This window comes from Camelina sativa, chromosome 12 (genome assembly GCF_030686135.1).
Source record: "Camelina sativa cultivar CO46 ecotype springtype chromosome 12, ASM3068613v1".
NCBI classification, from domain to species: Eukaryota; Viridiplantae; Streptophyta; class Magnoliopsida; order Brassicales; family Brassicaceae; genus Camelina; species Camelina sativa.
In genome coordinates this window covers 2,742,515-2,770,484 of record NC_141891.1, presented here as the reverse complement: position 1 = coordinate 2,770,484, position 27,970 = coordinate 2,742,515, and the positions used below count along the sequence as shown (strand labels likewise).

Sequence of the window (27,970 nt, the reverse complement as noted above, 5' to 3'; positions counted from 1 at the left end):
TTGATTATTTTTAATATTTAGGTATAAAACTAAATGAAATATTCAAAAGTATAATCATAATTTTGGATAATTGCATTATATTAATTATACTTTCATATAATTGTTCTATCCTCTCAACTAAGTCCAAACCAAATATTTTTTATATTATTCTTCAATCTATTTGTTTTCTATTCTTCTTTCATAACTGTTAAATAATTTTTAGTTACATAGTAGGCCCATATATAAGCCCCTTGAACTTTAAGCCTTTTTTAATAAAAAGTTTTTATGCAAAAGATCCAAATGTCAATTGACTCAAGACCATAGATTTTAAGCAAGTTAGTTAACACAATTGTTTTTTCTGTTTTGTTATTTTCCAATTGATATAGTGATTAGTGATGAAAGGGGTTAAGGGTTTATGCCTGAGTAGCTCATAAGGAGAATTCAATCAACCAAGTCCCCATCTATGGAGAATAGATCCGACACTCATAATTCGGATCCTAATTCCGTCGGTCCTCCTTCTGCTCTGACCTACCTCGACCCTCACTACTGGTATTGCATTCACCTAGAAGTCGAACAATCTCTATCCCTCTTTCTTTTCTTGTGTTCCTGAATGTCTTGAAAATTGCAGGGACGAGAGGTTCTCTTCTGAGGAACACTACGAATGGTTCAAGGACTACTCTCATTTCCAGCATCTCATCAAATCCAACATCAAAACCTCTTCTTCCGTACACATACCATCTCTGACTCTATCTCTCTTTTTTGTTAACCTTCTTGACTTCATGGTTGTCCAGACCCATAGATTCAGTAGTTCAGTTTATAATTCCCAAAAAAAAATGTGATTTTGAGTATGCCCTTGTTGTTGTGAATTGTAATGAAGGTTTTGGAATTAGGATGTGGGAACTCTCAGTTGTGTGAAGAGTTGTATAAAGATAAGATTGTTGATATTACCTGCATTGATTTATGTTCTGTTGCGGTAGAGAAGATGCTGGATCGGTTGCTATCAAAAGGTTACAAAGGTACTTTGCTTTGATTATAATTTGTTTTGATTAATTCACATAGGCATAAACGTAACCAAGTACTACTATAGTTGGCAATTGGCATACTTTAAGTCTTTGTAAAAGTTTTGACAGTAAAACTGAGAATTTCATTAGTCTCTGCTGCTTTGTTTTGCTCCTAGAAAGTAAAAGTTCATTTGATCTTACTCTCGACGTGTTTAATATTTTGACTTGAGACTTTTCTATATTCAGAGATAAAAGTGGTGCAAGCTGACATGCTAGACCTCCCATTTAACAGCGAGTCTTTTGATGTGGTTATTGAGAAAGGGACCATGGTAAAAACCTGCTCAAATTTCCTTTTCATCCATTGTTTGTTAGGACTTAGGATCCGTGAACGTGGTTTCAAAGTGTATATGATCTTGGATTTTGACGAGAGAAATCTCATGAATTGCTCTCTGTTTTTTTGTAATTGATTTTGTGAAGGATGTACTCTTTGTGGATGCTGGTGATCCATGGAATCCCCGTCCTGAAACTGTTAGCAAAGTCATGGCAACTCTCGATGGAGTTCACCGGGTTTTGAAACCAGATGGGATCTTCATTTCCATTACTTTTGGCCAGGTATTTTTATCAGCGTATATCTGAGATCTTACACTTTGTATTCACTCAATTACTAGCTCTAAAAGACTCTTTTTTTGGTCATGCAGCCGCATTTCAGGCGTCCTTTGTTTAAGGATCCCAAGTATTCTTGGTCCATGGAATACAACACTTTTGGCGATGGCTTCCACTATTTCTTCTATATCTTAAGAAAGGTCAGTACTGCTGATTCAAGAATCTTTGCTTAAGGGTTTGTGTTTTCTTCTCTGTTTTGATTGCCTTTTAGTAGCTCTTTAGAAATCTCCACTAGCTGTTAATAACAAGTCTTGCTTATTGCCAAAAAAGTTGAGCTTGGTGTTCAGTTGTCTTCTTCCTAACACTCATTCATTCTGATCCAGAAAGATTTAGGATGCTACTTTCAACCAAGTTTAGTGTTCAAAGTTAGGCATTTCTATAGAGATTGAATTCTGTTAAGCTATTAAACCAGTGAAGCCTCTTCCATATCTTCTGAAAGTGAGCCTAAACAAGATAGTCAATCAAATGTAGGAATTTGATTGACCTTCTCATGAATAAACGAAACTTGTGATGAGATACTTAAAGAGTTCTGAAAACTCGACATTTTTTTGGGTCAGGGAAAAAGATGCAATGATGAGAAAGAAAATGAGAAATGCAAAGATCCATCAATATCACTATATCAAGATGAACTTGAAGGCGAAGACTACCTCTTCCGGACACGCTTCGATGATGACGAGGATTAGGAAAAGAACAATGTCAGATTAGTTGTTGTTGCTGTGTAATGTTTCTATATACACTATGATTTGTAATTTTAGAATCATTCTTTACAAAGAATATGATCAAACTGAGTGGATACAAAGTGTAGAGGTTAAAGATGGAGAGTGGATGATGCAATGTATTTGGTTTTCTTTCCCAGTTTTGGACAATGTTTCAGTATTTGGTAACTTTGCTCTAAAAATATTCAAAAAACACAAGTACACTGAAACATGGTATCTTAATCATGTTTACGTTTTTCAACTGACACATGTTTCATTGTATTTGTTTTAAATGATGTAAGAGAAAAATTGTACAAAGTTTACGAAACAGTGAACCATAATCGCAGTTTGAATTTCAAAACGTCAGAATCAGATTAAAGAAAGTATATTTGACTGAAAAACAAATCTGAACTGAAAGTTAAACAATCATAACAAAACCAAATTCATAGTAGATTATAATTTTACTTCCGTCTTTTGTCTTTTGCCAACAGATTAAAAGTACTTATTACTTTGACAATAATAGTATAATACCAATAATTTCCCAAAATTTTTAAAAAGAAAAAAAATCCAAAACCAAATAATAGTCCAAAGTCCAAAAAAAGAAAAGAAAATAAATCATTAAATTTGCGTGTTTGTTTATCCCAAAAATAAAAATAAAAACTTTCACAATTATGGCAAAAAATATTAAAGACCGAAACGACGTCGTGGAAGCTTAAGTGTTAAGCTTTTGCATAAAAAAAAAGTGAGAGAGAGAGAGAGATAGGAATCTTTGAGCGATTCGTCTTCCTCCTCTATCGCCTCTCTACTCTTTTACCGGAACTTCTCTGTGATCTCACCGGAATATTCCCTCTTCTCATCTTCTTCCTTTTTATAATTCTCCGTCCTCCTCACTCTCTCCCTTTCTTCGATCATCTCGATCTTTGATCAACGATAATTCCGTTAGTCGCGTGTTCCAAAAAAATTGGTTTGATCACGAACGATGGATGATTATTATAGCGCGGAAGAAGAAGATTGCTATTACTCATCCGATCAAGAGTCTTTGAATGGGATTGATAATGAAGAATCTGATTTGCTTCAGCCTCTCTCCTCCAAAAAATCTAACACTCAGGTTCCCCTCCTCCTCCACTCTACTTCCTCTGTTCCTTCATTCATTCGTGTATGAATGTTCTCAATTCCGTGATTGCTTTAATTGTTGATTCTCTTCTTCCTGATTGAATTTTTGTGTTTCGTGAATATTTTTGAATTTTTGAAAGAAAAAAAAAAACAAAATTGAATTTCGATTATTTCATTGCAAAATTGTGAATTGAGAATCTGGTTCCTGTATCATTGTTCATCTGAATTTCTCAATTTGTTCACAGTGTGTATAGGATTATGAACACACTGTAGATATTAATTGGACAATTTGAAATTAGGGTTTTGTTTCTCTCTTACGGATTTGGTAACGTTTATCAACCAATTTGCAGGTCATCACTCAAGAATCGCTTCTAGCAGCACAGGTAATACATGACCAGAGATGATTCTTATTTTGTCGTTTTTTTTTATTTGTTAACTTTGTGTTGAGTTGTTGTTGGTTTTTTTCTGATATGCAGAGAGAAGATTTGCTAAGAGTGATGGATTTGTTATCGATAAAAGAGCACCATGCGAGGACTCTTCTAATTCATTACCAATGGGATGTTGAGAAGTTGTTTGCTGTCTTTGTTGAGAAAGGCAAAGACAGCTTGTTTTCTGCTGCTGGTGTTACTCTCTTCGACTCTCAATTTGACAACTCTTCTTTTCCTCTGTTGAGCTGTGATGTCTGCATTGAGGATCTACCTCGTGATCAGATGACCAGAATGGACTGTGGCCATTGCTATTGCAATAGTTGTGAGTCCCTTTTTTCTAAATATTTGTGGGGTTATCCTAAAGTTCGACATTTGATTTAACACTGTTCTTGGTTTGGTTTAGGTTGGACGGAGCATTTTACTGTTCAGATAAATGAAGGGCAGAGCAAAAGGATTAGATGCATGGCTCACCAATGCAATGCTATCTGTGATGAGGATATTGTCAGGAATCTAGTCAGTAAAAGGCGTCCAGATCTAGCTAAGAAGTTTGATCGTTTCCTTCTTGAGTCATACATTGAAGACAACAAGATGGTCAAGTGGTGTCCGAGCACTCCTCATTGTGGGAATGCAATACGAGCTGAGGATGACAAGTTGTGTGAAGTTGAATGCTCTTGTGGTCTTCAGTTCTGTTTCAGTTGTCTGTGTCAAGCCCATTCCCCTTGCTCTTGTTTGATGTGGGAGCTATGGAGAAAGAAGTGTCGAGATGAGTCTGAGACGATTAATTGGATAACCGTTCACACAAAGCTGTGTCCAAAATGTTGCAAACCTGTGGAAAAGAATGGCGGATGCAATCTCGTAAGGTGTATATGTGGGCAGTGTTTTTGGTAAGACCGTGTTTCTCCATTGCTTTATTTTCCTATTACGCATTTTTTTTCTATGCTTTGAGACAGCAAATGTCATATGGTGAAAGTGTCTCATTATGGACAGTTGGCTATGTGGTGGAGCTACTGGTAGTGATCACACTTATAGGACTATCGCTGGTCACAGTTGTGGTCGGTACCAAGATGACAAAGAGAAGCAGATGGAAAGAGCGAAGAGAGATTTAGACAGGTATACGCATTACCATCACCGATACAAAGCACATACAGATTCATCAAAGCTAGAAGATAAACTTAGGGATACCATCCTTGAGAAAGTTACGAAATCAGAAAAGAGGGAGCTGAAGCTTAAAGACTTCAGCTGGGTCACCAATGGACTTGACCGGTTGTTCAGATCAAGACGGGTCCTTTCGTATTCGTATGCTTTTGCATATTACATGTTTGGTGAGGAGCTATTCAATGATGAGATGACCCCTGAGGTGAGAGAGATAAAGAAAAATTTGTTTGAGGATCAGCAGCAACAACTTGAGGGTAATGTGGAGAAACTTTCGCAGTTCCTTGAGGAACCCTTTGATGAATTTAGTGATGACAAAGTCATGGAGATAAGGATTCAAATTATCAATTTGTCTGTTGCGGTCGATACCCTCTGCAAGAAAATGTACGAGTGCATTGAGAATGACTTGCTCGGTTCTCTCCAACTTGGCATCCACAACATTGCGCCGTACAGATCGAAGGGAATAGAACAAGCAGCTGAGTTTTATGCTTCTTGGAATTCCAGCGGTCCTGACAAATTGCAACCTTTGGATAGTGCTGGTACAAGCGGTAAGTAATTCTCGATTAATTGTGATTGTATCATTCTAGTAATGAATGAACCAGTGATTCAAATCCTAATGAGCTAATATTGTTTATACAGGAGTGACAACGAGGCCTGAGCAAGCTTCAGGATCGAGGAGCTCGGAAGACACTATTTCATCTTCACAGAAACGTCTCAAGAAAGAAGGAAGCTTCATAAACAACAAAGTCACTCTATTGGATTTGAACTTGCCAGCTGATTTCATCGACCAAAACTGAACTCTAATCCTCACTTGCTTTTGTCCAAATGATATGACATAGCAAAAGGTGTTTGGCTATATCTCTCGTTCAAGTTTCGCGACTGACTGGTTAATTTATCTTCCTTATAGTTTTTTGGTTTTTTGTAACAACTATAACTTATTGTTGCTTCTATAGTTCTAGACTTCTAATTCATAGATCTTTTGGTTCAGCCTACCAACTCTGGTGCTTCTCAATGTCTTTCGAGGTCAAATGAGTTATTTTATATTTTTATTAGTTACTAATATAATAAATTATCTGATTTTACGATTCGATCCCCCAAGTATAAGAAGCAACACCATAATGGCGTAATTTGTAATTTATTACGGTTAATACTTTAAGTGAAGAAACTGAATTGGAGTAATGATGAGTTTGTGTTCGCTTTTTTTAATCTAGTTCCTAGGCTTTAAGCCTTTATGTTTTGTCTTGGAGTGGCCAAAGAATATCAAACATTCAGAATCTGTGTTCTTTCGTACGGTACCCATCAGACGATACTTCCAGCTATGTCAGAAAAAGCTACTTCCAGCTTTTTCCTGTTCTTTTATTTCCAATACTTGAACAAAACAAAAAAAATTGCTATTTTCTATTCTTTCTTTCTTCTATATACATACATACATAGTACCAGGATTTAAAAAGTTGGTCAGAAGTTGAATTAATATTAGGATAATTTACCTACTAAGGTAAGGGCAATAAGTGTACTTTTTTGTGTTATAAAATGGCATGTAGTAGTCTATTTTATTACTATTAAAAAAATGTGGCATGTAGTCTTGATTATACAATCAACGCAAAAATTTGTTTTTCCACGACTCTACTAAATATATCAGAATAGTAGACAAACAAATTATTGAATGAAGTTCGCAACAAGTAGCAAGAACAAAAGAACGATTTGCTATGTAAAAAGCCATTTTCACGGTTAACGTACAATTAACAAGTAGTGGAATCATGCCTAAATAATTTGCCTAATCTTTTCAAGTGGTGTATAGTCCTTTTAATATGAGTATATGTTTAATTAAAATCCGTTACTAAGAATATTTGTCTGGATATATCAAGTGTTGTGGCCTTGTGGGACAAGGACAACAAATGCTCGACAGTATGGTACATATATTTTTATTTATCTTTAACCAATCAAAACAAAACCCAAAAACAAAGATATTTTTAGGCAGTAAAGCTATGTGAAATGAGATATGGAGGAGATTTGATCTAAGTACCTTTCTCGGTTGCGTGCCTAATATTCCAATGTATCTAGAACCTTAGATGCATTTAACAAAGAATGTCATAATTCAATATGTAACAGAGTGCTTAAAATTTTGCAAATCATGTATTCAAGAGTATAGTATATATATATATATATATATATATATATATATATATATATATGTATAACCTTTTAATAAAATAAGAAATGGTATTAGTGTGGTTTAAAATATAGCAAAAATAGTAAAGTAACACATATTCTCTCATTTCCTTGGCAATATAATACTCATAAGCTTACTTAGCATTTATATACTCTTTCGAAAAAATCATAGAAGCTTCATCTGGTAACAAGCAACAACCACGTGTGAAGCACCCCCATCACATATAACAAATGGTCAATCTTTTTAGATATTTGTAGTCTTGTAGTATATAAGAGTGCATTTATAAGATCATTTATCGTAACCCACTAACACCATAAACAATTCTCCAAGAGTCGTTGACAAAACAAAAAAAAAAACTTCTAAAAAAGTCAGAATTTGCTCTAGACCCTCCATTTTTTCCGTTTAAATCTCCATTATAATCTCTGTCTTTCTTTGCCAGCCAAAATCTACAAACACATATTATCCTTCAACTTTCTTATTCATAGCTATCATAACCCAAAAAAAAAAAAATCCCCTAGACAAAAAAAAAAGTAAAAAGAGATTAATTCTATTCTATCCATTATTCTATAATCTTTATTTTTAAATCAAGCATTTGACTTTTGTGATAAAGATTTGAAGAAAGAGATGAGGAACGAAACGGGTGGTACCATGGTCGTTGATGTCCAAACTGATCCATATAACAACAATCTCAATCGCCACGAACTTAGCGATAGTCCCAAACCGAGGCCTAAATTTGGTGATCTCTTGAAAGCTGACCACGACGGAATATTCCCTCCCGACGATCTCGTCAGTGGCAACAGTAACGCAAGTCACCAGCGATTTAGCAGCGTTTCGGCCTCGACAATGAGCAGCGGTCCGACCAGCGGTGAAGGTTCTCCTTGTGTAATGTCACCATGGGCCCGCGTGTCGCCCCCTTGGGGTGCGGATTTCAATGAAGACAATGTCCTCGAGACCAACGGTCTCATTGGATCCATTGTAAGAAAAGAAGGGCATATATACTCGCTAGCCGCTTCTGGTGACCTTCTCTACACGGGGTCGGACTCGAAGAACATTAGGGTTTGGAAGAATTTGAAGGAACACGCCGGGTTCAAATCCAGTAGTGGCCTCATTAAGGCCATTGTGATATTTGGAGATAGGATCTTTACCGGCCATCAAGATGGGAAGATCCGGATTTGGAAGGTTTCAAAGAGGAAACCGGGAAAACACAAGCGGGTTGGGACATTGCCGACATTTAAATCAATGGTCAAGAGCTCTGTAAACCCTAAGCATTACATGGAGGTACGCCGCAACAGAAACTCCGTGAAGACGAAGCATAACGACGCCGTGTCTAGTCTTAGCCTGGACGTGGATCTTGGATTGTTGTATTCGAGTTCTTGGGACACGACGATCAAAGTGTGGAGGATCGCGGATTCGAAATGTTTAGAATCAATACATGCACACGATGACGCGATAAACTCTGTAATGTCCGGTTTCGATGACTTGGTGTTCACGGGATCCGCAGATGGCACTGTTAAAGTGTGGAAACGTGAGATGCAAGGCAAAGGAACTAAGCATGTGCTAGCTCAAGTTTTGCTCAAGCAAGAAAACGCAGTCACGGCGTTGGCTGTAAAATCAAAATCTTCCATCGTATATTGCGGTTCCTCGGACGGGCTAGTGAACTACTGGGAGCGTTCAAAACGGGTATTCACCGGTGGAGTACTCAAAGGCCACAAATCCGCAGTGTTATGTCTCGCTATAGCGGGGAACTTGCTGTTGAGTGGTTCCGCCGACAAGAACATATGCGTGTGGAGACGAGACCCGTCGGACAAGTCCCATCAGTGTCTCTCTGTTTTGACGGGACACATGGGACCGGTAAAGTGTCTAGCCGTGGAGGAGGAACGAGCTTGCCGCAAGGGGGCAAAAGCCTCTGCAACGGGCGAGGGAGACCGGAAGTTTATTATATACAGCGGAAGTTTGGACAAGTCGGTAAAAGTGTGGCGAGTGTCGGAGAGGATGGCCACGTGGAGGGAGATGGACGAGCCAGCAGCATCTTCCGGACGGAAGAGCTCTTCCTCTCCGCATGAAGGGAGTGGCGCGTGGAGTTCACGAGACATGGAAACTCAAAAATAAAAACGAGTGGAAGGAGCATAGTGTGATTATATTTCGAAGCTGTCCCGTCGTTGCTCAGTCAGTCAGGAGGACCTCACGCCGGGGAAAGAGTCAAAAGGATTGATTTCTATTTTACGACCAAGTCAACGGAGATGTTTGTGCCTCGTTAGATGGTGAGAGAATCAAAAAAGTCGGGTTGATGGTTTTCACGTAGTGAGCTTTTGCTTATTTTTTTTGTTTGGAAAAGAAAATGTTTTAAAAAAGAGTGTACTATAATTAATTTTTTCCCTAATTTTGTAAAAATAAACAAGAAAGAAAGACCGAATCAAACATGTTCTTTTTATTTTCTATTCTTTGTCGTGGTTGCAACTTCTTATAATTTGGAATTTTGATGAGTCGTTCCTCTTCATTAGAATTAGTCGTTCTATATTGATATTGATAAGATTTAAGGGCAACATGATCTTATATATATTTTGATGAGGAAATATTGAGAGCACAACAGGGCCTTCTAGGTGGGCCCTGTGAATCTTCGGATAAATTGATCGAAGCAAAGACAGAAGCCCTAGTCTGAAAGTCACAAAAGAAAAAAACTAGAAGATAGAAACCCTAGCTCTCCTCCAATTTGATTTCGATGTCGATGTTGCGAAAAAGCTGGTGAGAAGGCGACTGCGTGTATCTATCATGGGGCAATCGCCTTCTTTTATTCGAACTAGCCGTATATAACTAGTTTGTTTCTTGGTCTTTGTCTGTTTTATACATCTATCTTGTCGATTTTCATTCAGTTATTTGGAGGATTCCGAACCTAACATTTTACGGTAGGTGCATTTTCAGAACTTATATATCTTGAATATTGACTTGAAACACTCTCAAAAGTCTTTTGCTATTATACGTAGAACTTTCATGGACAATGACGTAGGCTTAAACTAGTTATATATGGCTAGTTCATGGACAATGACGGACAATAACAAATTAACATAAAAAGTAAACCACAAGACTACAAGAGATAAAAAAACATACGTCAATCTTCATGATCATTCCTTCAGTAAACAATGGTCTTATGCATCTCTCCATAAAGACCCGATAAGATATGCTCATTCAGCGAGTTTTCACTTTTATTGATGTAAATATTTTTATCATTTGCAAAATGATGTTAAGATAAATGAATTAATACATCGATTATTTAAGTGATGTATTTATACATATTTATATCAATAACCGAAAGTGATGAGTTTATTGATGCCGTACTAGTCAATAACAATATCAATTATTACAGTCGATGCTAAATTTTATTTAGGGTATCAATTATAAATAAGCAATATAAATTAATATCACTTAGCCTTTTGATATAATTTAATTGATGTAATATGCACTTTTTGTAGTGATTGGACTATAGTACCATTCATTGCAGAACAAACCGAAGATCGTGTAGCATCTATCTCCAAACTTATCTTCTAAGAACCCACCTTGAATTCTTCAATGACAGGTGGTATGCAATTTTGGAAGTAAGTTCTTCTCGGAGTATAGCAACCAAGAGATCTTCCACATTGGATTTCAATGGTGATGCAGCGGAGAAGGAAGACTTTTTTTTTTTTGCAAAAATAAAAGGGAGAAAATGACATAAAAATTTTGAACTTATCAAAAAATGCTGAAAAAACATGAATTTTGCTTGTGATAGATTAAATAGCTAATTTTAGATAACTTTCTAATTAAATGGTTAACTTTTATTAAATCAACCAAAAAAAGCACATCCTCAAGTCAACTGACAAAAAAAGAAAGTCAACATTAACAGTTTACTAAATGATGTCGTTTTGTAGTTTTTTTTAATTCAAAAATCTAGGATTCGAACCCATCACCAGTGATGACAACTGCATAAATCAGCTATAAATTGTATTAAATATTTTATTGTGTGGATTAATATATTACAGTTTGAAATTCAATTAACTGTTATTCTATTATTCACATAGATAAAAAGTGAGTTGGACAAACAGGAGTTAGAAGACGTTTCTACATGTGTGCATTTTATTGTTGGAAAAACTTATTTATTCAAAATTCAAGTTAAAAATATGATTTTGATGCATCATATCAAACTTTTGAAGTCTCATAAATTATAGACCAAACAAGCATAAATAACATATATATATATATATATATATTATGATGTGTTATGTTTACTAAATACAATATATTATTTCACTTAACATAATAAAAAGGTTGTTTTTATGTGTTTAGACAAGTTCAAATGATGTCAATTGTGGAACCAAACGTGAAAAACGTGATGAACGTCAAGAACGGTTGATCAATGGAAGAAACAAAGAATTGAAGACTGAATTTGTTTTTTAATTTTCAAAAGTTTATGCATAACAACATGTTTTTAAACAATTCTTTTAATTTGGTTTTAACTCATTTTTAGGATAAGTTTTATTTTTAATATATCAAATAAGCATAAGTGATACAAACAATGAGATATTATGATTGTTTGGTTAATAATTATTTAAATATTATATTATTCAATAATTAACATAAAAGCTGATAATATATTATTCTAATTTAAAACAATAGTAACAATATGTAATTTAAAAACAAGCATACATAAACAATGCACACATCACTAAAAACAAAAGAATAGGCACCCCTAATAAACATACATAAATTTTTCTTCTACAATTATATAAAATATATTAATTAGAAACTAAAGAAAACCGGTGTATCGCATGGTTCATATATATCTAGTGTTTTATACTTAATAATACCAAAATACTGCTACTATTTTATTTGATCATTGTATTTATTTCTGTTACACGTGTGACTATTTTCGACGGATATGAATTTGCATAAGTTAATCATATTTATTGTCGGATAAAAATGTTTTCCTTCTTTCCTTGCCAACTGACCTGTCGAACAACACAAGAGTGAAATAATAACTAGGAAGTATTTATAATAATATTTTAAAGTCTAATATTTTATTATTTATTCTATACGTGGATTTTGATGGGGAAATGAATACACGCACATGATACATTGCATTGTATCGAGCTATATTTATAATTAGAGTCTTCCTTTTCTCATTTCTATTAAAATCGTAAATTTGTGATTGAGAAAATGTATACACAGACGCATGAATACATGATACGTTGCGATTGGTCGGAAATTGGGAGTTATCAGATTGTTGTCTTTATACACGTACTGACGTACGACTTATACAAAAATTATAAAGTATAAACAATAGTTAATTTTTATATACTGTTCACACCGCACACATCGTTGGGACTTCGACTGGAATTGGAAATGTTGAAGTACGAACTTGAAAAAGAGTAGGCGACTCTTCTCAGGTTAGTCAGTCTAGAAGTATGGCCTAAGGCAAGGGGGCATAAGAGTGTCGTCTGAGTGTGTGTGTCTAATGGAACTACTATATGTCTGTGTGATGTTGTAAAAACAATCCAAGTGACTACAATGTAGTTTTATGAGTAACACGTTTCTTGTTCTTTTCACTCTAGAACAATGAAACTGTAACAGAGACAAAGAAAGAACAAGAGATAGAGTGAAACAGAGTGATGAGAGAACAAACCCCAAAAAATGCAACATAAATGGAAGAGCAATTTGTTTTGTTAATAACCATTTTCCTTAAAAGCACGTCATGTGTTTGGGATGTTGTAGGAACTAGAGAGACAGGTTTGGACTTTGAAGGTGGCAAAGGAAGAGACCACATGTGATACTCTATATATATTGTGCTGTTTTGAACCGGGAAAGGATTCTGGCGTCCGAGCAACGGTAGAGCTGGACCCCCGGTGTTGGAACGCTATTTTACTCGATTTTACCAGCTATCGAGCTTCCTGAAAGCTAGATCGCCGGTGGTGGACCATCATTTTACTCGATTTTACCGGTTGTCGACCTTCGGAATAGCTTGACCCCCGGTTGTTGGACAGTATTTGCCTCCTTTTGTCTCCTAATTCGATATAAAATTTACAAACACTCACCACAAAGTTAGAATGTGATTAAATACTTTTAGAACCCATAAAAAAAAAACTATATACATTAATTACTTAATCGTATGGTCCATGTTTCCATCACCAAAAGGAAACTCGATGATCTAATGAGTAATGTGTTTTTGGTTTTGTTTCCTTTCACACAGTCTATTTGCAAGCGTCTAATGCAAAGAAGAGCCAACCTATTTTTCATCATTTTGAGAGAGAAGATTATTAAGAAACTATTAATTCTTTCCATCAGCTCTTATTAAGAAGAAAAGATTTAAAGTTTTGAAAGTTTCGCATACAACTTTTGAAAGAAAAGGAACTACTCTCTGATTTTTTTACCAACTACTACATAATTACTCCACCTACTACTACATGGGCATGCTCGACACTAGACTATAAGCTTAACTCTTCAAGTAAACAAAAACAATTAGTTCCTAGTCACATCCTCTCCATGCATGGATTCCCCTTTCGTGTAATGGTTTAGTCACCAACATATCCACAACTGGCAGCCAGATTCTAGAGAGCAATTGATGATGAATTAATGGTTTAGTCAACGATCTGAAACTTGCTTCTAGCGAAAATATCAAACCCTGATTTCAAAACAGAAAAAAAAAAAACATACTTACTTTTAACGTAGCCACCAACATATCCACCGAAAAAAGCTAAGAAAAGACGAGAATCTGGCTGCCGGTCCCATACACGTTTCAAGGTGGAGGTCGAGGTGGTCAAGGAAGAAGATATCGAGGTGGTGAAATCGCGAGTCCATCTACCAGAATGCTGCAGCTTTTGTTTTTAAGGTACTGTAAGTAAGCATATATTTATTCATATTTCTAAGGTACTGTAATAATGACGAGATTTTTGTTTTTGCTAAAATAATGACGAGATTGTTATGGTCTCTAGTTGTGTATGTCATGTTTTCTCCAAATATAAAATTGGAGATTATGAATTTGTTTTTGTAGGTGTGATCTTTTAAATATATGTAACTAGGATTGTTCGTTATCCATGGCTAGCACATACTTATGTAATTGTAAATCATTGCTGAATAGTGAAGAAAAAATACGTAGTCGATAATCCAGGGCAAAGTCGTGAATGGCTAAGAGAAAGTCAAATCGTCAAAATAGGATTAAGCTTGTCATGAAGAGCAAAGAGCATATTAAGAAGTGAGAACAAATTCAGTCGCAGTACTATTGAGAGGAAGAGAGCACATCTGCACATATGTATTATATTTATATATGCAAACAATGTTAAAACAAAGCAAAAAATAGAGTGTATCAATATTTATAAAACAGAGCAACAAGGTGAGACGCAATATTTTCTTATTTCCGCAGTCAGGGTGGAATAGATCTTCCTCACCACATGAAGGGAGTGTGGCCCGTGGAATTAAGGAGCATATAGTGTGATTAATCATTCTCTCAGATCACGAGGACCCGTCTTCACGTCGGGAAAGAGTCAAAAAGGATTTATTTCAATCTTATGACGACCAAGTCAACGAGACTCAGACAGGTTTGTGCCACTGGTGAGAGAAAATCAAAATTTAAGTCGGATTGATGATGGTTTTCCTTAAAATAAAAAAAAAAAATAAAAAAATTAAGACTTAAGTATATATACTATCAATTTTTTTTCCCTAATGTTGTAAAATTAAACAAGAAGAAGGACCGAACAAACATGTTTGTTCTATTTTCTATTATATGTCTTGATGATGATTGTAACGTACTAAACCCGGCCATATTTGTCATTAATGGAACGATATATTATCAATTTGGAGAGACACATATATGAACATCTTGTCGCGCAAAACTATCTTAGTCTAATTGTCAATTATCTTTTCATAGTAGGAAAGTGGTATTCTAGAATACAAAATGTCTTCCCAACAAAAAGTTATAAGTGTAAGCGTCAATCTATTAACCAATTAGCATGTTTTTAAAATTAACAATTAAACGCATACACCACTTTCTTTAAATGAACACATTCACGCTCAGTATACTATTAATCACATAAAGTTTTATCTTTATGGTTTAAAAGGTCAAATTGTAGACTTCAGAATTGTATACTTAGTTAAATTAAAAAATTAGTTAACACGTTTTGAACCACTTTACCGAATACGTCTTTAACCATAACATATACTATCAATTTATCAAATGAATTTTTTTATGAAATGTTTTATTCATATATAATAATGTTAATTCTATTCACAATTTATAAAAAAATCAAAATAAATAATGTTAACTATATATTGTGAGGCTGGGATCTATAATAATTTCGTAACTAATCACTAAACCGAAAACATTTTCACTAAACTGTAAATTAAAAAGTTATAAAACGAGTCAACCTCAACAAACACCACCGGTCTCCTATAAACCGTGTAATTCCGGTTATTGCAACATTATTGCAGGGATGAACAGATATTTACAAAACTACCCTCGTTCTTTGACTCTCTCCACGCCTTTCCGCAGACGCATCATCGTTTTCAACTTCCCCAACCCGCGTTGACGGCAAGAATTTTCCCGGAAAATAACTCTTTTTTCTTTTCTCCTTCTCTTTTGGTTTACAGAAAAAAGAAAAAACAAAGGAGAAAGTCTTCTCTTTCTTATTGTCAAGTCTTCGTCGTTTACTAAGTGAAAGAGAGAGAGAGAGAGAGAGAGAAGAAGAAGAAGACGATCCAACCAATCACTCTTTCTTCTTTTTGTTTACTTCTTCTTCTGCAAATTCCTTTTTTTTTATTTCCCCAGAAAATTTTGTTTGCTTATTTTTCTTTCTCCCATCGTCTGAAAAAAAATCTCTTAACAAAATTCGAATAAAGTCTCGTTCTTTAAGCTAAAAGGAGCTAGCTTTATGTGATCAAATTGTTGTATATATCTGAAGTTGTGTTCTTGTCTCACGCGGTTGGTGATTTTGATTATATAAGCCACTAATGGCTTAGGGGAAGTCTTTATCTTATCCTCGTAATTGTTGGTAGTTTCTAAATCAGGCAATTTTAGGAATTAGGGCTTTTTTGTGTTTTTGTGTATGTGTGTGCTCGATTTGGTAAAAAAGAAGATGGTTTTAAGAAAGTTATTGCCTTTAACATCACCGAATCCTAAAAATCAGGAAAGTGAAGATGATGATGATGAAACTAGTAGTAATTATAGAATTGATTATTCATTCGCCTCTGAGTATAAAGGCCCTCTTATTGCTAATTTGCCACGAGCTCTTCCCGTTGAAGTTGATGAGATCCCCACGGCTCAACCTGTTTCGTTTTCTTCCTTGTCAAGTGGTATCTCTTACCCAGTTGCTCAACCTCTCGTTAGGACTACTAATAGGGTTACCAAGAAACCATCTGATTCTGTAACTCAGAAGAAGAAGAATGGTTTTGTTGATTCTCCAGGTGCTTCTAGTGTGGTTTTGATTGGGCGTGATGTTGTTTCTGGCTCGTCATCATCTTCATCATCATCATCAAAGAGATTGGATGTATCAGAAGAAGCGAAAAGTTTGGTTGAGGTACCGTTATCACCATCATCACCATTGTCTGCATCAGTAAGAGGGGAGGATACATTAGATGATGGAAGAGCTTCGGATGTGGGATCAGATTGTTCCATTGGAGAGGATGCCGATGGAGAACGTGCAAATCATGTGAGATTCGTTGAACCATTTCAGAACAGTGAATGTGGTGAAAGCTCTTACCTTTCTGATGGAGAAAGTATAGCTGCAACGCCTAAAGCTGAAAGGAAAGGTAAAAGAGGATCGTGTTACCGATGCGCGCTAGGAAACCGGTTTACTGAGAAGGAAGTCTGTATCGTCTGCGATGCCAAATACTGTTATAACTGTGTGCGCAGAGCCATGGGTGCAATGCCTGAAGGAAGAAAGTGTCAAACTTGCATTGGTATTAGGATCGATGAGTCCAAGAGAAAAAGTCTCGGAAAGTGTTCAAGAATGCTGAAGCGTCTTCTCACGGATTCTGAACTTCGACAAGTCATGCATGCTGAGACCTCCTGCAAGGCGAATCAATTGCCTTCGCGGCTTATCACTGTCAATGACAAGCCTTTAAGTGAAGATGAGCTTTACATGTTGAAGACATGTCCACATCCACCCAAGAAGCTAAAACCGGGAGACTATTGGTATGATAAGGTTTCTGGCTACTGGGGAAAGGTAGAGTTACTTATTTATGTGTGTCTGCCTATCTATTCTTGAGGATTTTATTTTTGAGTGCTCAGCTAAATCAGAGCCTCTATGTGTTTATTTAATCAGGTAGGAGAGAAACCTTGTCAGATTATAAGTCCTAACAAGAACATAGGAGGTAGTAACGTTAAGAAGGACGCAAGCCATGGTGATACTGGAATTTGTATTAATGGCCGGGAAATAACCAAGTCAGAACTCATGATGCTCAAGGTTCTTTCGCTGTTTTCACCCTTGTTTTTGTTAGTGTCGTGTTAATGTCGTGTTCTGAATTAAGGGATTCTTTGCTTTGATGTAGATGGTGAATGTTCAATGTGAAGGAAACCCTCATTTTTGGGTCGATTCAGATGGTACGTACCAGGAAGAAGGTCAAAAACGTTCCATTGGGAACATCTGGAATAAGGTATGATTTCCTTATCACAAGGTTTTCTCTTTCACAGCGTTTGAACATAAAACTAAAGACCACTACTAATATCATTTTTACAGAAAAGAGCAAGACTTGCTTGTGCTCTCTTCTCTCTGCCAGTTCCTCCGGCTTCATCTGCAGTAGAACCATGTGATGTGCCCATATATGAGCAGAAAATGCTTAACAAGCTTCTTCTGATTGGTAATGAGAAATGTGGCGCCACTACAATATATAAACAAGTGAGCTATTCATCTTAATGTCAACCCACTTGAATATTTAACATCTAGTAGGGAATCTGGATTGACTTCTTCTGTTTCAGGCAAGGTCTCTCTATGACATCCCATTCTCTGTAGACGACCGTGAAAGAGTCAAATTCATAATCCAAACAAATCTCTATACCTATCTGGCAATGGTTCTTGAGGCACATGAAAGGTTTGAAAAAGAGATGAGCAGTGACCAGCCTTCAGATCAAACAGGTGATTTTTATTGACCGAGCAAACATCAGTTAACAATTGATTGTTGTGGAACACTGATTGAGTTCTTGTGTGATTTAGGCAATATGGGAGATGAGACAAGTCCTAAAACAGTTAGCTCGATCAACCCGAGACTAAAACATTTTTCAGATTGGCTTCTAAAAGAAAAGGAAGACGGAAACCTGAAGATATTTCCACCATCAAGCCGCGAGAATGCACAAACCGTTGCAGATCTCTGGAGAGTACCGGCCATTCAAGCCACCTACAAAAGGCTTCGTGATACACTTCCCAGAAACGCCGTTTATTTTCTTGAACGAGTGAGTTTACATCAAGTGCTTGCTTGTCTAATCAGGACCATAGTAGACTGACCTAAATTTGTTACTTCTCAGATTCTTGAGATCTCGAGATCAGAATACGATCCTTCTGATATGGACATATTGCAAGCGGAAGGACTATCCTCCATGGAAGGACTTCCTTGTGTGGACTTCTCATTCCCATCAACTTCTCAAGAAGAGACTCTTGAGAGCGATTATCAACACGATCCAGACATGAAGTTAGTTCTATTCTTTTTCCTTGTGCTGTATTCAGACTAAATGAAAAATTGTTGGGACTTAATCTCTCTCTCTTTTGCTCTCTCTGCAGGTACCAACTCATCCGGTTAAATCCGAGAAGCATTGGTGAAAACTGGAAATTGCTGGAAATGTTTGAAGACGCTGACTTGGTGATATTCTGTGTCTCACTAACAGATTATGGAGAATACATAGAAGACGGTGACGGGAATGTTGTGAACAAGATGATTGCAAACAAACAGCTTTTCGAGAGCATGGTGACTCACCCGACCCTGTCTAAGAAAAGGTTCCTTTTGGTTCTAACCAAATTTGATCTCCTAGAAGAAAAAATCGAGGAGGTTCCTCTAAGAACCTGTGAGTGGTTCGAAGACTTCAACCCGTTGATAAGCCAGAACCAGACGAGCAGGCACAACCCTCCAATGGCTCAGCGTGCTTTCCATTACATTGGTTATGAGTTCAAGAGACTGTATGACTCACTCTTGGAACCGTATTCGATGCGTGGAAGGAGCTTTAGGCCAAAGCTGTTTGTTTCCCAAGTGAGCTTGGAGAGTGATAGTGTGGACAACGCACTGAGATATGCTAGAGAGATTCTCAAGTGGCATGTTGAAGAAACTTCCATGTTCCAAGAAATGTCTACTACTAGCATCGAGGCCAGCTCGTCCTCTTGATATTTTTTCCCCTAAAATTCTTTCTTTCTTTCTTTCTTTTACATAGCGCTTGTGTGCATGTTTTTGTGTGTGTTGTATCATGTATGTAGTGCCAAGATACATATTCATGTGATTGATTTCTCAGGTAAAAAACAAAGAAAAAAAGAGAGAAATAAAGTGAAGTAAATTACACCTTTTTTTCTTTTCTTCACAAGAAGCCGGTTTAACAGATTATCTAATTATACGGTTTGTGAGGATGAACCGGACCAGAGTGGCATTTAGATTCGCGGTTTAAACTTTGAGAGATCGAATCGTTTAAAAGAGGAAAAGAAAATATTTTGAAAGTGTCACGCAGACTACGAGGGACTGAGCATTGTACCTTCTTTCTCTGCAAAAAACTTAAACGTTGATTTGACTCATCTTCAACGTTCAACGTAGTACTCTCTCTTACAATTTTATCTTACTTTTTCTATTTACTAGTCTTCACTGTCTCTCTCTTTCTCTCTCTCTCTGTTTTTAGTTTTTCTCTCTCTTTTGAAGCACAGATCCAACATCTCCTCCTCTTCAATGGCTACCGCTACTGAGTTCCAGTTTCCCCCACGGTTCTTCAAAGCTTTCGTCTCCCATTTCAGCTCAGATTCCATGGTAAGATATTCTCTCTTGTTTTTTTTTTTTTTTTCAGGTTTCTTTTATACATGAGCAAACGATTCTTACTCTTGTTGGTTTCTTACAACTATGTCTGATGGTGCCCTTGCCCCTTGGTGGTGTGATGAAACAACACTGTATTTTAAGTTTTGTTTTCTGTGGGTTTATCTGCATTTAGGCTCCTGTTAGTATATATGTAGCTCTGCCGTTTCTAGGGTTTTGCTCTGTTTCTTCTTACCCCTTTGGTTTCCTCTGTTTTCTCACTAATGAGTAAAGATTATAACTTTTCTGTACGAATCAGCCTATTTTATAGACTTAAATCTAGAAATGTTTGAATATTGTGACTGGGTTCTATCAAAGTAGAGGTAGCTTTGCTCAGATTCTGTTTTTCTTGCTGATGAATAGATTATATACATGTGTTCTGCTTTCAGAAGCTTGTCTGCTTATATTAATTTCTCTCTGGATGCTGAAAGTTGCAATTTTTTATACTGAGAAGCTTCTTATAGGGTTTTGATTGACTTCTTGAGACTGTATGCTTTGATTTTGTCTGTATCTTGAAAGTTGACTCTTTTTAAGTTTTAACTGTCCCTACGCTTTTGATTGAAATCAAATCTTGTTTGTGTGTGTGCATAACCCTCTGCTGCGGTCAGAAGTTTCAACCTGACTTTGAATTTGGATGACATTCTCTGACCTTTAAAGTCTCTCTTTCTATGAGTATCTCTTGAGTGTTGGCTTTTTGCATTGAGCAGGTGATCCCAATCCCCTACTACGATCAGCTTCCACGTCTTCTGCCCAAAAAGGTGATACTCCAAGGACCTGGTGGACGCTCTTGGAACGTAGCGACCAAGATAAGGGGAGATGAAGTGCATTTTGTGCAAGGATGGCCCAAATTCGTCGAGGATAACACTCTTAACGACGGAGACTTTTTGACCTTCGTGTATAATGGTAACCACATATTCGAGGTCAGTATCTTCCGTAGCGATGGATGTAAAGAGACTAGCGAAGTCTTTGAAGTGAGTGAGGACGAAGGAGACAGTGTTTGTTCTCTAAGCAGTGACGACACAGACACTCGTTCTGAACCTGAGATGGAGAATCCAATCCCGGAAGGCAGAGACAAAGGTTTGAACACATTGTTAGCTTTCCTTCATCACTTAGATTGTTTCATGTGAATCTTCTGTTTTGACGACTCTTTGAGATCTTTTTTCAGGAAAGTCAAAAGTGGATGTTGTGGAGGATTCTGATGAAGAAGAGGATAGTGTTTATTCTGAAAGCAGCGAAGATACTGAAACAGAATCTGACAGTGGCTCTGAGTTCAAGATAGGCAAGACAACCCCCAAACGCAAGAACAAAGGTTAGGTTTTAACCATCACCCATTGTTAGCTCTTTTATCACTTGAGTTGTTTTATGTTATTGGCTTTCTGTAGATAAGTCTGTTTCGTTTGCTGTGATGTTTCCAGGAAAGAAGAAAGATCAGGAAGCTGTGCCTGTGGAGGAGGAGTCTTCTGAGGAAGACGGTGACGGTGACAGTGACGGTGACAGTGACAGTGACAGTGATTATGTTGAAGCGTTTGGTCAATTAGATGTTGAAGACAAATCCAACAGTGACGACGGTTCTTATGCTCCAGAGGAAGAAGACACAGCCGCCAGCACCACTTGCGTCAAAGCAAAGGTGCCAAATCTGAAGAGGAAAGGTAAAATACATTTAACTTTCATCAGTTAGATTGTCTATGAGATGGCTACTTATACTAATGCAACATTGTTTTGTCTCTTATTATGTGGAACCAGAGGCGGCAAAGAAGAGGAAGAAAGGTAAACAAAATATTTTCTTAGTTCCATTACTTTATAAGGTGATTAATTTATGGGATCGATGCTCATATAGAAATGCTTTTGTCTCTTGAGAATTTTACAGTAGAGCCCAAGATCAAAAACCCTGAGAGATATCTTGATGATCCAAAGAACATACACTTTGAGACGAACGTGAAGAATAGGTTATACGAGCTGGTAAGAACTGCAAATTATATATAACTGGTCCTAATAAGATACTAGTAATTTTAACCTAGCTAACTAACGTATTTGTTTGATTTGTGTGCCTTTAAAAAACAGTTGGTTCATGCACAATTGGTGAAAGACTATTGCTTGAGGTTTGGAGACTATGTTGACTACATTGACAGATTCGGGAAACTTAGAGCGAAAACAGCAAAATGGAAGGATCAACGTGTGTGTATCAAAAGGTGGATGCGCATATGCAAGAGGCACGGATTGAAAAAAGAGGACCGCGTTTTGTGTGAGCTCTTGCGTAGGGGTTCTTTCGTTTACGCGATCAAGCTCCATATCGTTCGCGGAAAAAATCTGTAAACGCCGCCATTAGTATGGTCAACTAAAAACTTATGAGTTTCATTATTGTCTAATGAACTGTTTCTCTTGTTCTAGTATGAATCTTATTTTATAATGACAAGATCTAATCTTTGAGATATGTTTAGCTATGTTGTATCGATTCGGTTTACATTAATAGTTATGTTTTCAGAACAATAAACCCGCTATAACTGATAGAAATTACATGAGAAATAGATAGAAGAAGCGAAAACAACATAATTGCAGGAACTGAAATCAGTTTAAGTCTTAAACAATAGATATTACTAATAGTCTTTTGAGTGTTTTAGATGGAGTAAGAAGCAAAGATGAGATCATCCATGGATATATATAGGTCGGATAGTGATGGTTTCCAAAGAATCCTCTGTCACAAAGAATAAAGATAAAGAAACAGAGGAATCATTCACTATAGTCTATATATGACTTGTTTGAGAGAAACTAAATAAAACTATGTACCTTCATGTTCCTTCTTCATCATCCTCGTGAGATCTCTCCTTTGTTGATTTTATTGGTTGGAAATTTGCTTCACCAGAAGTGAGAAGAAATGAGTGAGAGAGGATTATTAGAAATAATCTTCAAAGCTTTTGTGACTTAATTTGAGATAAAACAGAGCCAGCTACTCTGTTTCGAGTCCGAAAATAGTAACTTCCGCTATCTTAGTAAATAAATATTACTAAACGAACCTAAAGTTGATTACTTTGGCTTTAATTTATACTCAGATTTGGATCATAATTTATATTATCTTCAAGTAGTATTACAATGTCGACGTTAACTGTTTTTATCTTAAATAGTTTTGAGAAGTTTTGGCCATATAAAGTCTTATCTTTTTCCTTTTATACTTGCAGCTTTGTGGGTCCTTTCTTGACGTTTCTTGAAAACCTCTTTAATTCAATACAGTAGTTCATAGTACTTCACTATTTTCAACTAAAGATAAACATGTATGCATCGTTCCAAAATTGTCAGTTGTCAGTATCAGGCCATCCTTAATGGGAGAACTATTGTGTGTTCTTAGCCAAATTAAATCATAAATAAACTGAACAGTGGTCTAAGAACATTTTTTTTGTTCTTCAATTAGAACTGATTTAAAGCTAGTTCTAATTGAACGTGGCAATTCAATTAGAACTGATTTAAAGCTAGTTCTAATTGAACGTGGCAGTACCTCATTGGTTGAGATTTTTTGGAAATAAAGAAAACTTTTCAGTTTTCATTTCCTCTTTCTCTCCAACAACCTCTCCAGCTGAAATCACGATTCGAGATCTACGGTTCAATCTCCCGGATCCGAATTCGACAAATCTGCCATTTCAGCAGGGTTTGTAAAACCCTAATATATATAACTCGCTACTCAATTTTGGCTTCGTCTATAACTCTTCGTTGCAGCCTCTCTTTCTAAGGTTAGTTTCTGTATGTACTCTTTTGCTCTGTTTCTCCATTGAATTGATCTGTGTTGTTTTGTACGTGATTGTCCAACTTTATTTGTTACAATCCTTGTTCTGATTTATGTGCTTATTGAGACTGATTTGCTTAATTTTCTTGGCAGATCTTGATTTGCTTCTCTTTGTTCTTAAAGCCAATTCAAAGAGTCAATATGTCAGGGTAAGCTTCTCTTGTTATGCAGCTTTATTAGTTTATCACTACATTCTATTAATCTACTGAACCAGTGATCAATAGAGTTGATAGATTAGAGTGTAAAGGTTTTAGTTTTAGGTAGATTAGATGTAGATGATATGCTTTGATTTGGACTTGTGCTATGTGACTCAAATTTTTAAACTTTCTTGTTGGGCATTGGTTTACATAAAAATGTAGATTGATTAGTATTATTGCTTCACAGTTATTAATGTTAAATTCGAATAATTGATAAAGTATGATCATTTCACAGAGATGAAGCTGTTGCTCCAGTTGTTCCTCCGGTTGCTGAGGCAGCTGCGATCCCAGAGGACATGGATTTGATGACTGCATTGCAGTTGACAATCAGGAAATCTCGTGCTTATGGTGGTGCTGTTCGTGGTCTCCATGAAAGTGCTAAGCTTATTGAGAAGCGTGTTGCTCAGCTCTGTGTGTTGGCTGAGGACTGCAACCAGCCCGATTATGTCAAGCTTGTTAAAGCTCTTTGTGCTGACCACAGCATCAACTTGCTTACAGTTCCAAGTGCCAAAACCCTCGGTGAATGGGCTGGTGTAAGTTGTCTTTTGTTAAAAAGCTCTCTCTTAAAGAATGTTTTGGTTCCTCTCGTTCCTACTCTTAAATCTTGAAAATGTGGTTACAGCTTTGCAAGATTGATTCAGAGGGAAATGCTAGGAAGGTTGTTGGATGCTCATGTCTTGTAATCAAGGTAACTGAGTCTTTTTCACATTCTCTACTAATCTATGAATCATTGGAATTTCGAAATACATATAATGTCTTTAGCTTGTGTACTGTTGATTTATATGTGCGGTTTTGTATTGGCTGTTACAGGATTACGGTGAGGAGACAACTGCCCTAAACATCGTCAAGAAGCATATTGAATCTAACTAAATCAAGCAAAGGTCAAGTATTTAGATGCTTTTTCCCCAAAAGGAGCGCATTTTTTACTTGTGGCCACTCTCTTCTTTTTCCTCTTGTGTTCTCTGTTTTTGATATTTAATACTCAGCGGAAGCTCCAATTCCTTCAGGTCCTCCTTCGCATTTCCCGCGCTGCAATATGCCTCAACCGAGACCGATATCTCAGTAAGCAGTACAAACAAACACGAATATGAATTCAACTGCTCCTCCTCAAGGCTCAACAACAAGAGTTGTATGTTTTTTTTTTTTTAACATTTTATTTACAATTTTTTTTGTTTCATAAAAATTTGGTATTGTATTTTGAATTATAGTACAAGTTTATAAGTTTGCAATTTAAATGTTATTTTAAAAGTTTTTATAATTTGTAAAATGTTTATGAATATTATATCTTTATTCTAAGAACACCAAAATTAGTTCCTCCATTTTTTTTACATATGATCTTAACAACTGATCTTAGATTATTTTCACTATATATTTAATCTAAGAACACAAAAAAAGTTCTCCCATTAAGGATGCCCTCATCTTCATAGAGCATGCTTTTATGTACTTTTTCTTATATTTATATGGCAAATTTTATTTAATTAGTGCGTATATGTGTGTGTGTGTGTTTGTATTGATGGAATAATGCTATATACATGAGGACAATTTAATGAAAGCCACCAACGCTTTCAAATCCAAACTACCGCCCTGAATTTGGATTTAACCACTCTGAAGTCTGAATAACTCATTTGCTGATTTAAGTTTTTGTGAGTGTGTGTTTGTGTGTTGAAAAGCTTATTTAAGAGTTGAAACATTTTAGGGCTCTTAGCTAGTTTAAAACCAATAAGTAGTTGAAACATTGGACGACTTTAGCAAAGCTAATTAAATGAAGATAATTTAAACCAGTATGTATGCTCTAATAATTAAGCTAGTTGTTGTGCCAAATATTTTTTCTTTCTATCATTTTTTTTTTTTTTGGGGCAAATTTTTCTTTCTATCATAAAAGAGTTCGTATCTATAATAAGAGAATATATTAAGAGAGCATGTGTATTTTGGGATATACTTGTTTTCTTTTTATAGATTGTATAAAGTATAGCATATATAAGAAGAATTTATTCGTTTTTTACCTTTACAGTTATGATAATACTAATTAAGCACAGTCGATCTTAAACACAATCGTCAAATTTTAGATTGAATCTATCGTAAAATTGATACGTACATTACTTAACATTGTTACCCCAAAAGAAAAAAAGAAAAGAAAAGATTGATACATTAGACGCTTTACTAATAATCCCTATGAAAATTGACGATAACATTTTCAGATAATTATCCACCCAGCTATAATAATAAAATTTAGTCGATCGACACGACAATTGTCGTATTGTTGCAACAACACCTAATGTGAACGTTGGACGGTTTTAGTTATTGAGATATTTTTTAATTAGCAAAGTATAGAGTTGAAGAATTATACTCTAGTTCATAAACAATGAAATAGAACCACTAAAAAATAAGCATAAAGAGTTGTTGATTGATCGTTATTAATTAAAAAAATCAGTGATTAGTACTAATACAAAGTATCCGACTGGTTAATGGAAAACAGAAAAGATAAAGTGAAAAAGTTATGACGCGGGCGAGATTGCGAATAAAAACGTTTTTTTTTGTTCAGCACTAAAAACGTGTTCTTATCATTACAGCACGTGCTCAACGTGCTTGTGCCTCTCTCTCTCTCTCTCTGCCGCCTATGGTGAGCTTTTTTAACTTCTTTGTTCCATTTTTTTTTTTTAAACTTCAATCGTAGCCTGCCGCCCTTACACACATACATATATACATTGACACATATAATAAATACATTGCTTTATTCAGATTTATTTCATTAACTGTAAAACATTGTAATTTTAAGTCAAAGTTTGTGCTTTGTAAAATAACATAGAACACATATTTTTTAAGCACATATTTTTTTTAAAAAAAGGATAACTTGCTGACCTTTTCTGTTTAGAATAAATAATAATTTGTTGACTCTTTGTTTTTGAAACTTGTATATAATTTGTTGACTTTTGTCAACGTTTTACATATTAGTACTGTATGCCTCAGCCACGAAGCTAAACAGAAGACAATTATGATCCCTTTAACTTTCCGGAATCATATAATATATTTTGTTTAATTTCCAAAAATATTTATCACTACTTATTAGTAAAAAAAAAATTGTAGTTCAGTTTGTTTAAATTAATACGCAAAGTAAAACTTGAGACTTTAAATTTGTTTTTATTAAAAAAATCCCATATTTTCTAGAATAGAAATACTATCTTTAGTAAAAGACACGAAGGTATTAAAAGCTTTGAGGCAAGTACCCTACAATTTTTTTTTGTTAATCACTATATATTTTCCATAGATTTTAAAAAGAAGATTTTAGAGATATCTAAATTTGTTTCTTCAAGAAACATATGAATTTATAAATAAAGATTCCAAAAAAAAAAAAAGGTAGTGCCGTAGTGGATATATTAGTCTTTGTCATTATGCTACCATCAAAGTAGAGTCAGATATCTCTGTCCTGTTTTGTAATTCGGATACGGACAAAGTCAAGGACTTATGTATGGCACGTGAAGAGAGTCTTCAAATCAAAGACGTGGTGGGTCAGCGTGGAGAAGTGTCAACACAATCTTAAGTGAATTCAGAAGCCAGCTAAGCATATAACACATTTTTAAGTGAATTCAGAAGCCAGCTAAGCATATCCATGATCTGACCTTCAACTTCAACTTCTTCTAGATCATTGAAATATCTGAGAAACTGATCAGTGAGATCATATTAGAAACGGTCAAACCCTCTTTTTCATTTATCTAACCTTCACTTAAGTTATACCTCAGTTTCTCCTTCACTCCATTTCTCTCCTATCTTTTTTTTGACTTTTTCCAAATTATATAAATCAATAATTAA

General features: G+C 35.7%; 5 protein-coding genes, 1 long non-coding RNA gene and 1 pseudogene across 8 annotated transcripts; 6 read left to right on the top strand and 1 right to left on the bottom strand.

The window, feature by feature from the left end:
• The first annotated feature begins 293 nt into the window (after positions 1-293).
• LOC104729790 (uncharacterized) lies at positions 294-2,527 on the top strand. The gene is made up of 7 exons (XM_010448793.3): positions 294-528; positions 608-704; positions 857-995; positions 1,227-1,309; positions 1,458-1,592; positions 1,679-1,783; positions 2,201-2,527. The coding sequence occupies exons 1-7, from the start codon at positions 443-445 to the stop codon at positions 2,324-2,326; spliced, it is 771 nt and encodes a 256-aa protein (XP_010447095.1). The 5' UTR covers positions 294-442; the 3' UTR covers positions 2,327-2,527.
• A 462-nt stretch (positions 2,528-2,989) lies between these two features.
• LOC104729789 (putative E3 ubiquitin-protein ligase ARI1) lies at positions 2,990-6,027 on the top strand. The gene is made up of 6 exons (XM_019233740.2): positions 2,990-3,446; positions 3,802-3,834; positions 3,928-4,201; positions 4,283-4,763; positions 4,867-5,579; positions 5,671-6,027. Exons 1-6 carry the CDS (start codon positions 3,318-3,320, stop codon positions 5,826-5,828), a joined length of 1,788 nt encoding a protein of 595 aa, XP_019089285.2. The 5' UTR covers positions 2,990-3,317; the 3' UTR covers positions 5,829-6,027.
• A 1,474-nt stretch (positions 6,028-7,501) lies between these two features.
• Positions 7,502-9,639, top strand: LOC104729788 (protein JINGUBANG pseudogene; annotated as a pseudogene). The gene has a single exon (XR_015574009.1). The product of XR_015574009.1 is annotated as a protein JINGUBANG pseudogene (transcript).
• A 5,966-nt stretch (positions 9,640-15,605) lies between these two features.
• On the top strand, positions 15,606-19,702 carry LOC104729787 (extra-large guanine nucleotide-binding protein 2). Of its 2 annotated transcripts, XM_087479157.1 has the most exons (9): positions 15,721-16,513; positions 16,625-17,385; positions 17,485-17,625; positions 17,711-17,815; positions 17,899-18,057; positions 18,138-18,294; positions 18,373-18,608; positions 18,681-18,844; positions 18,934-19,702. In XM_087479157.1, the coding sequence occupies exons 1-9, from the start codon at positions 16,267-16,269 to the stop codon at positions 19,526-19,528; spliced, it is 2,565 nt and encodes an 854-aa protein (XP_087335283.1). In that variant the 5' UTR covers positions 15,721-16,266; the 3' UTR covers positions 19,529-19,702. The 2 variants fall into 2 exon arrangements, with proteins under 2 accessions (XP_010447092.1, XP_087335283.1); XM_010448790.2 differs by having other exon boundaries at positions 15,606-17,385.
• Positions 19,703-19,956: 254 nt separating this feature from the next.
• Positions 19,957-22,625, top strand: LOC104729785 (B3 domain-containing protein At4g34400-like). The gene is made up of 7 exons (XM_087479158.1): positions 19,957-20,152; positions 20,902-21,271; positions 21,360-21,503; positions 21,610-21,843; positions 21,938-21,961; positions 22,062-22,153; positions 22,256-22,625. The coding sequence occupies exons 1-7, from the start codon at positions 20,075-20,077 to the stop codon at positions 22,505-22,507; spliced, it is 1,194 nt and encodes a 397-aa protein (XP_087335284.1). The 5' UTR covers positions 19,957-20,074; the 3' UTR covers positions 22,508-22,625.
• An 8-nt stretch (positions 22,626-22,633) lies between these two features.
• Positions 22,634-23,207, bottom strand: LOC104729786 (uncharacterized). The gene is made up of 2 exons (XR_758340.3): positions 22,979-23,207; positions 22,634-22,886 (listed from the first exon to the last, which is right to left on the bottom strand). It is a non-coding gene; the product is annotated as an uncharacterized LOC104729786 (long non-coding RNA).
• A 377-nt stretch (positions 23,208-23,584) lies between these two features.
• On the top strand, positions 23,585-25,470 carry LOC104729784 (small ribosomal subunit protein eS12y). The gene is made up of 6 exons (XM_010448786.3): positions 23,585-23,913; positions 24,060-24,115; positions 24,399-24,696; positions 24,786-24,851; positions 24,974-25,044; positions 25,171-25,470. Exons 2-5 carry the CDS (start codon positions 24,108-24,110, stop codon positions 25,031-25,033), a joined length of 432 nt encoding a protein of 143 aa, XP_010447088.1. The 5' UTR covers positions 23,585-23,913; positions 24,060-24,107; the 3' UTR covers positions 25,034-25,044; positions 25,171-25,470.
• The last annotated feature ends 2,500 nt before the right edge of the window (positions 25,471-27,970 follow it).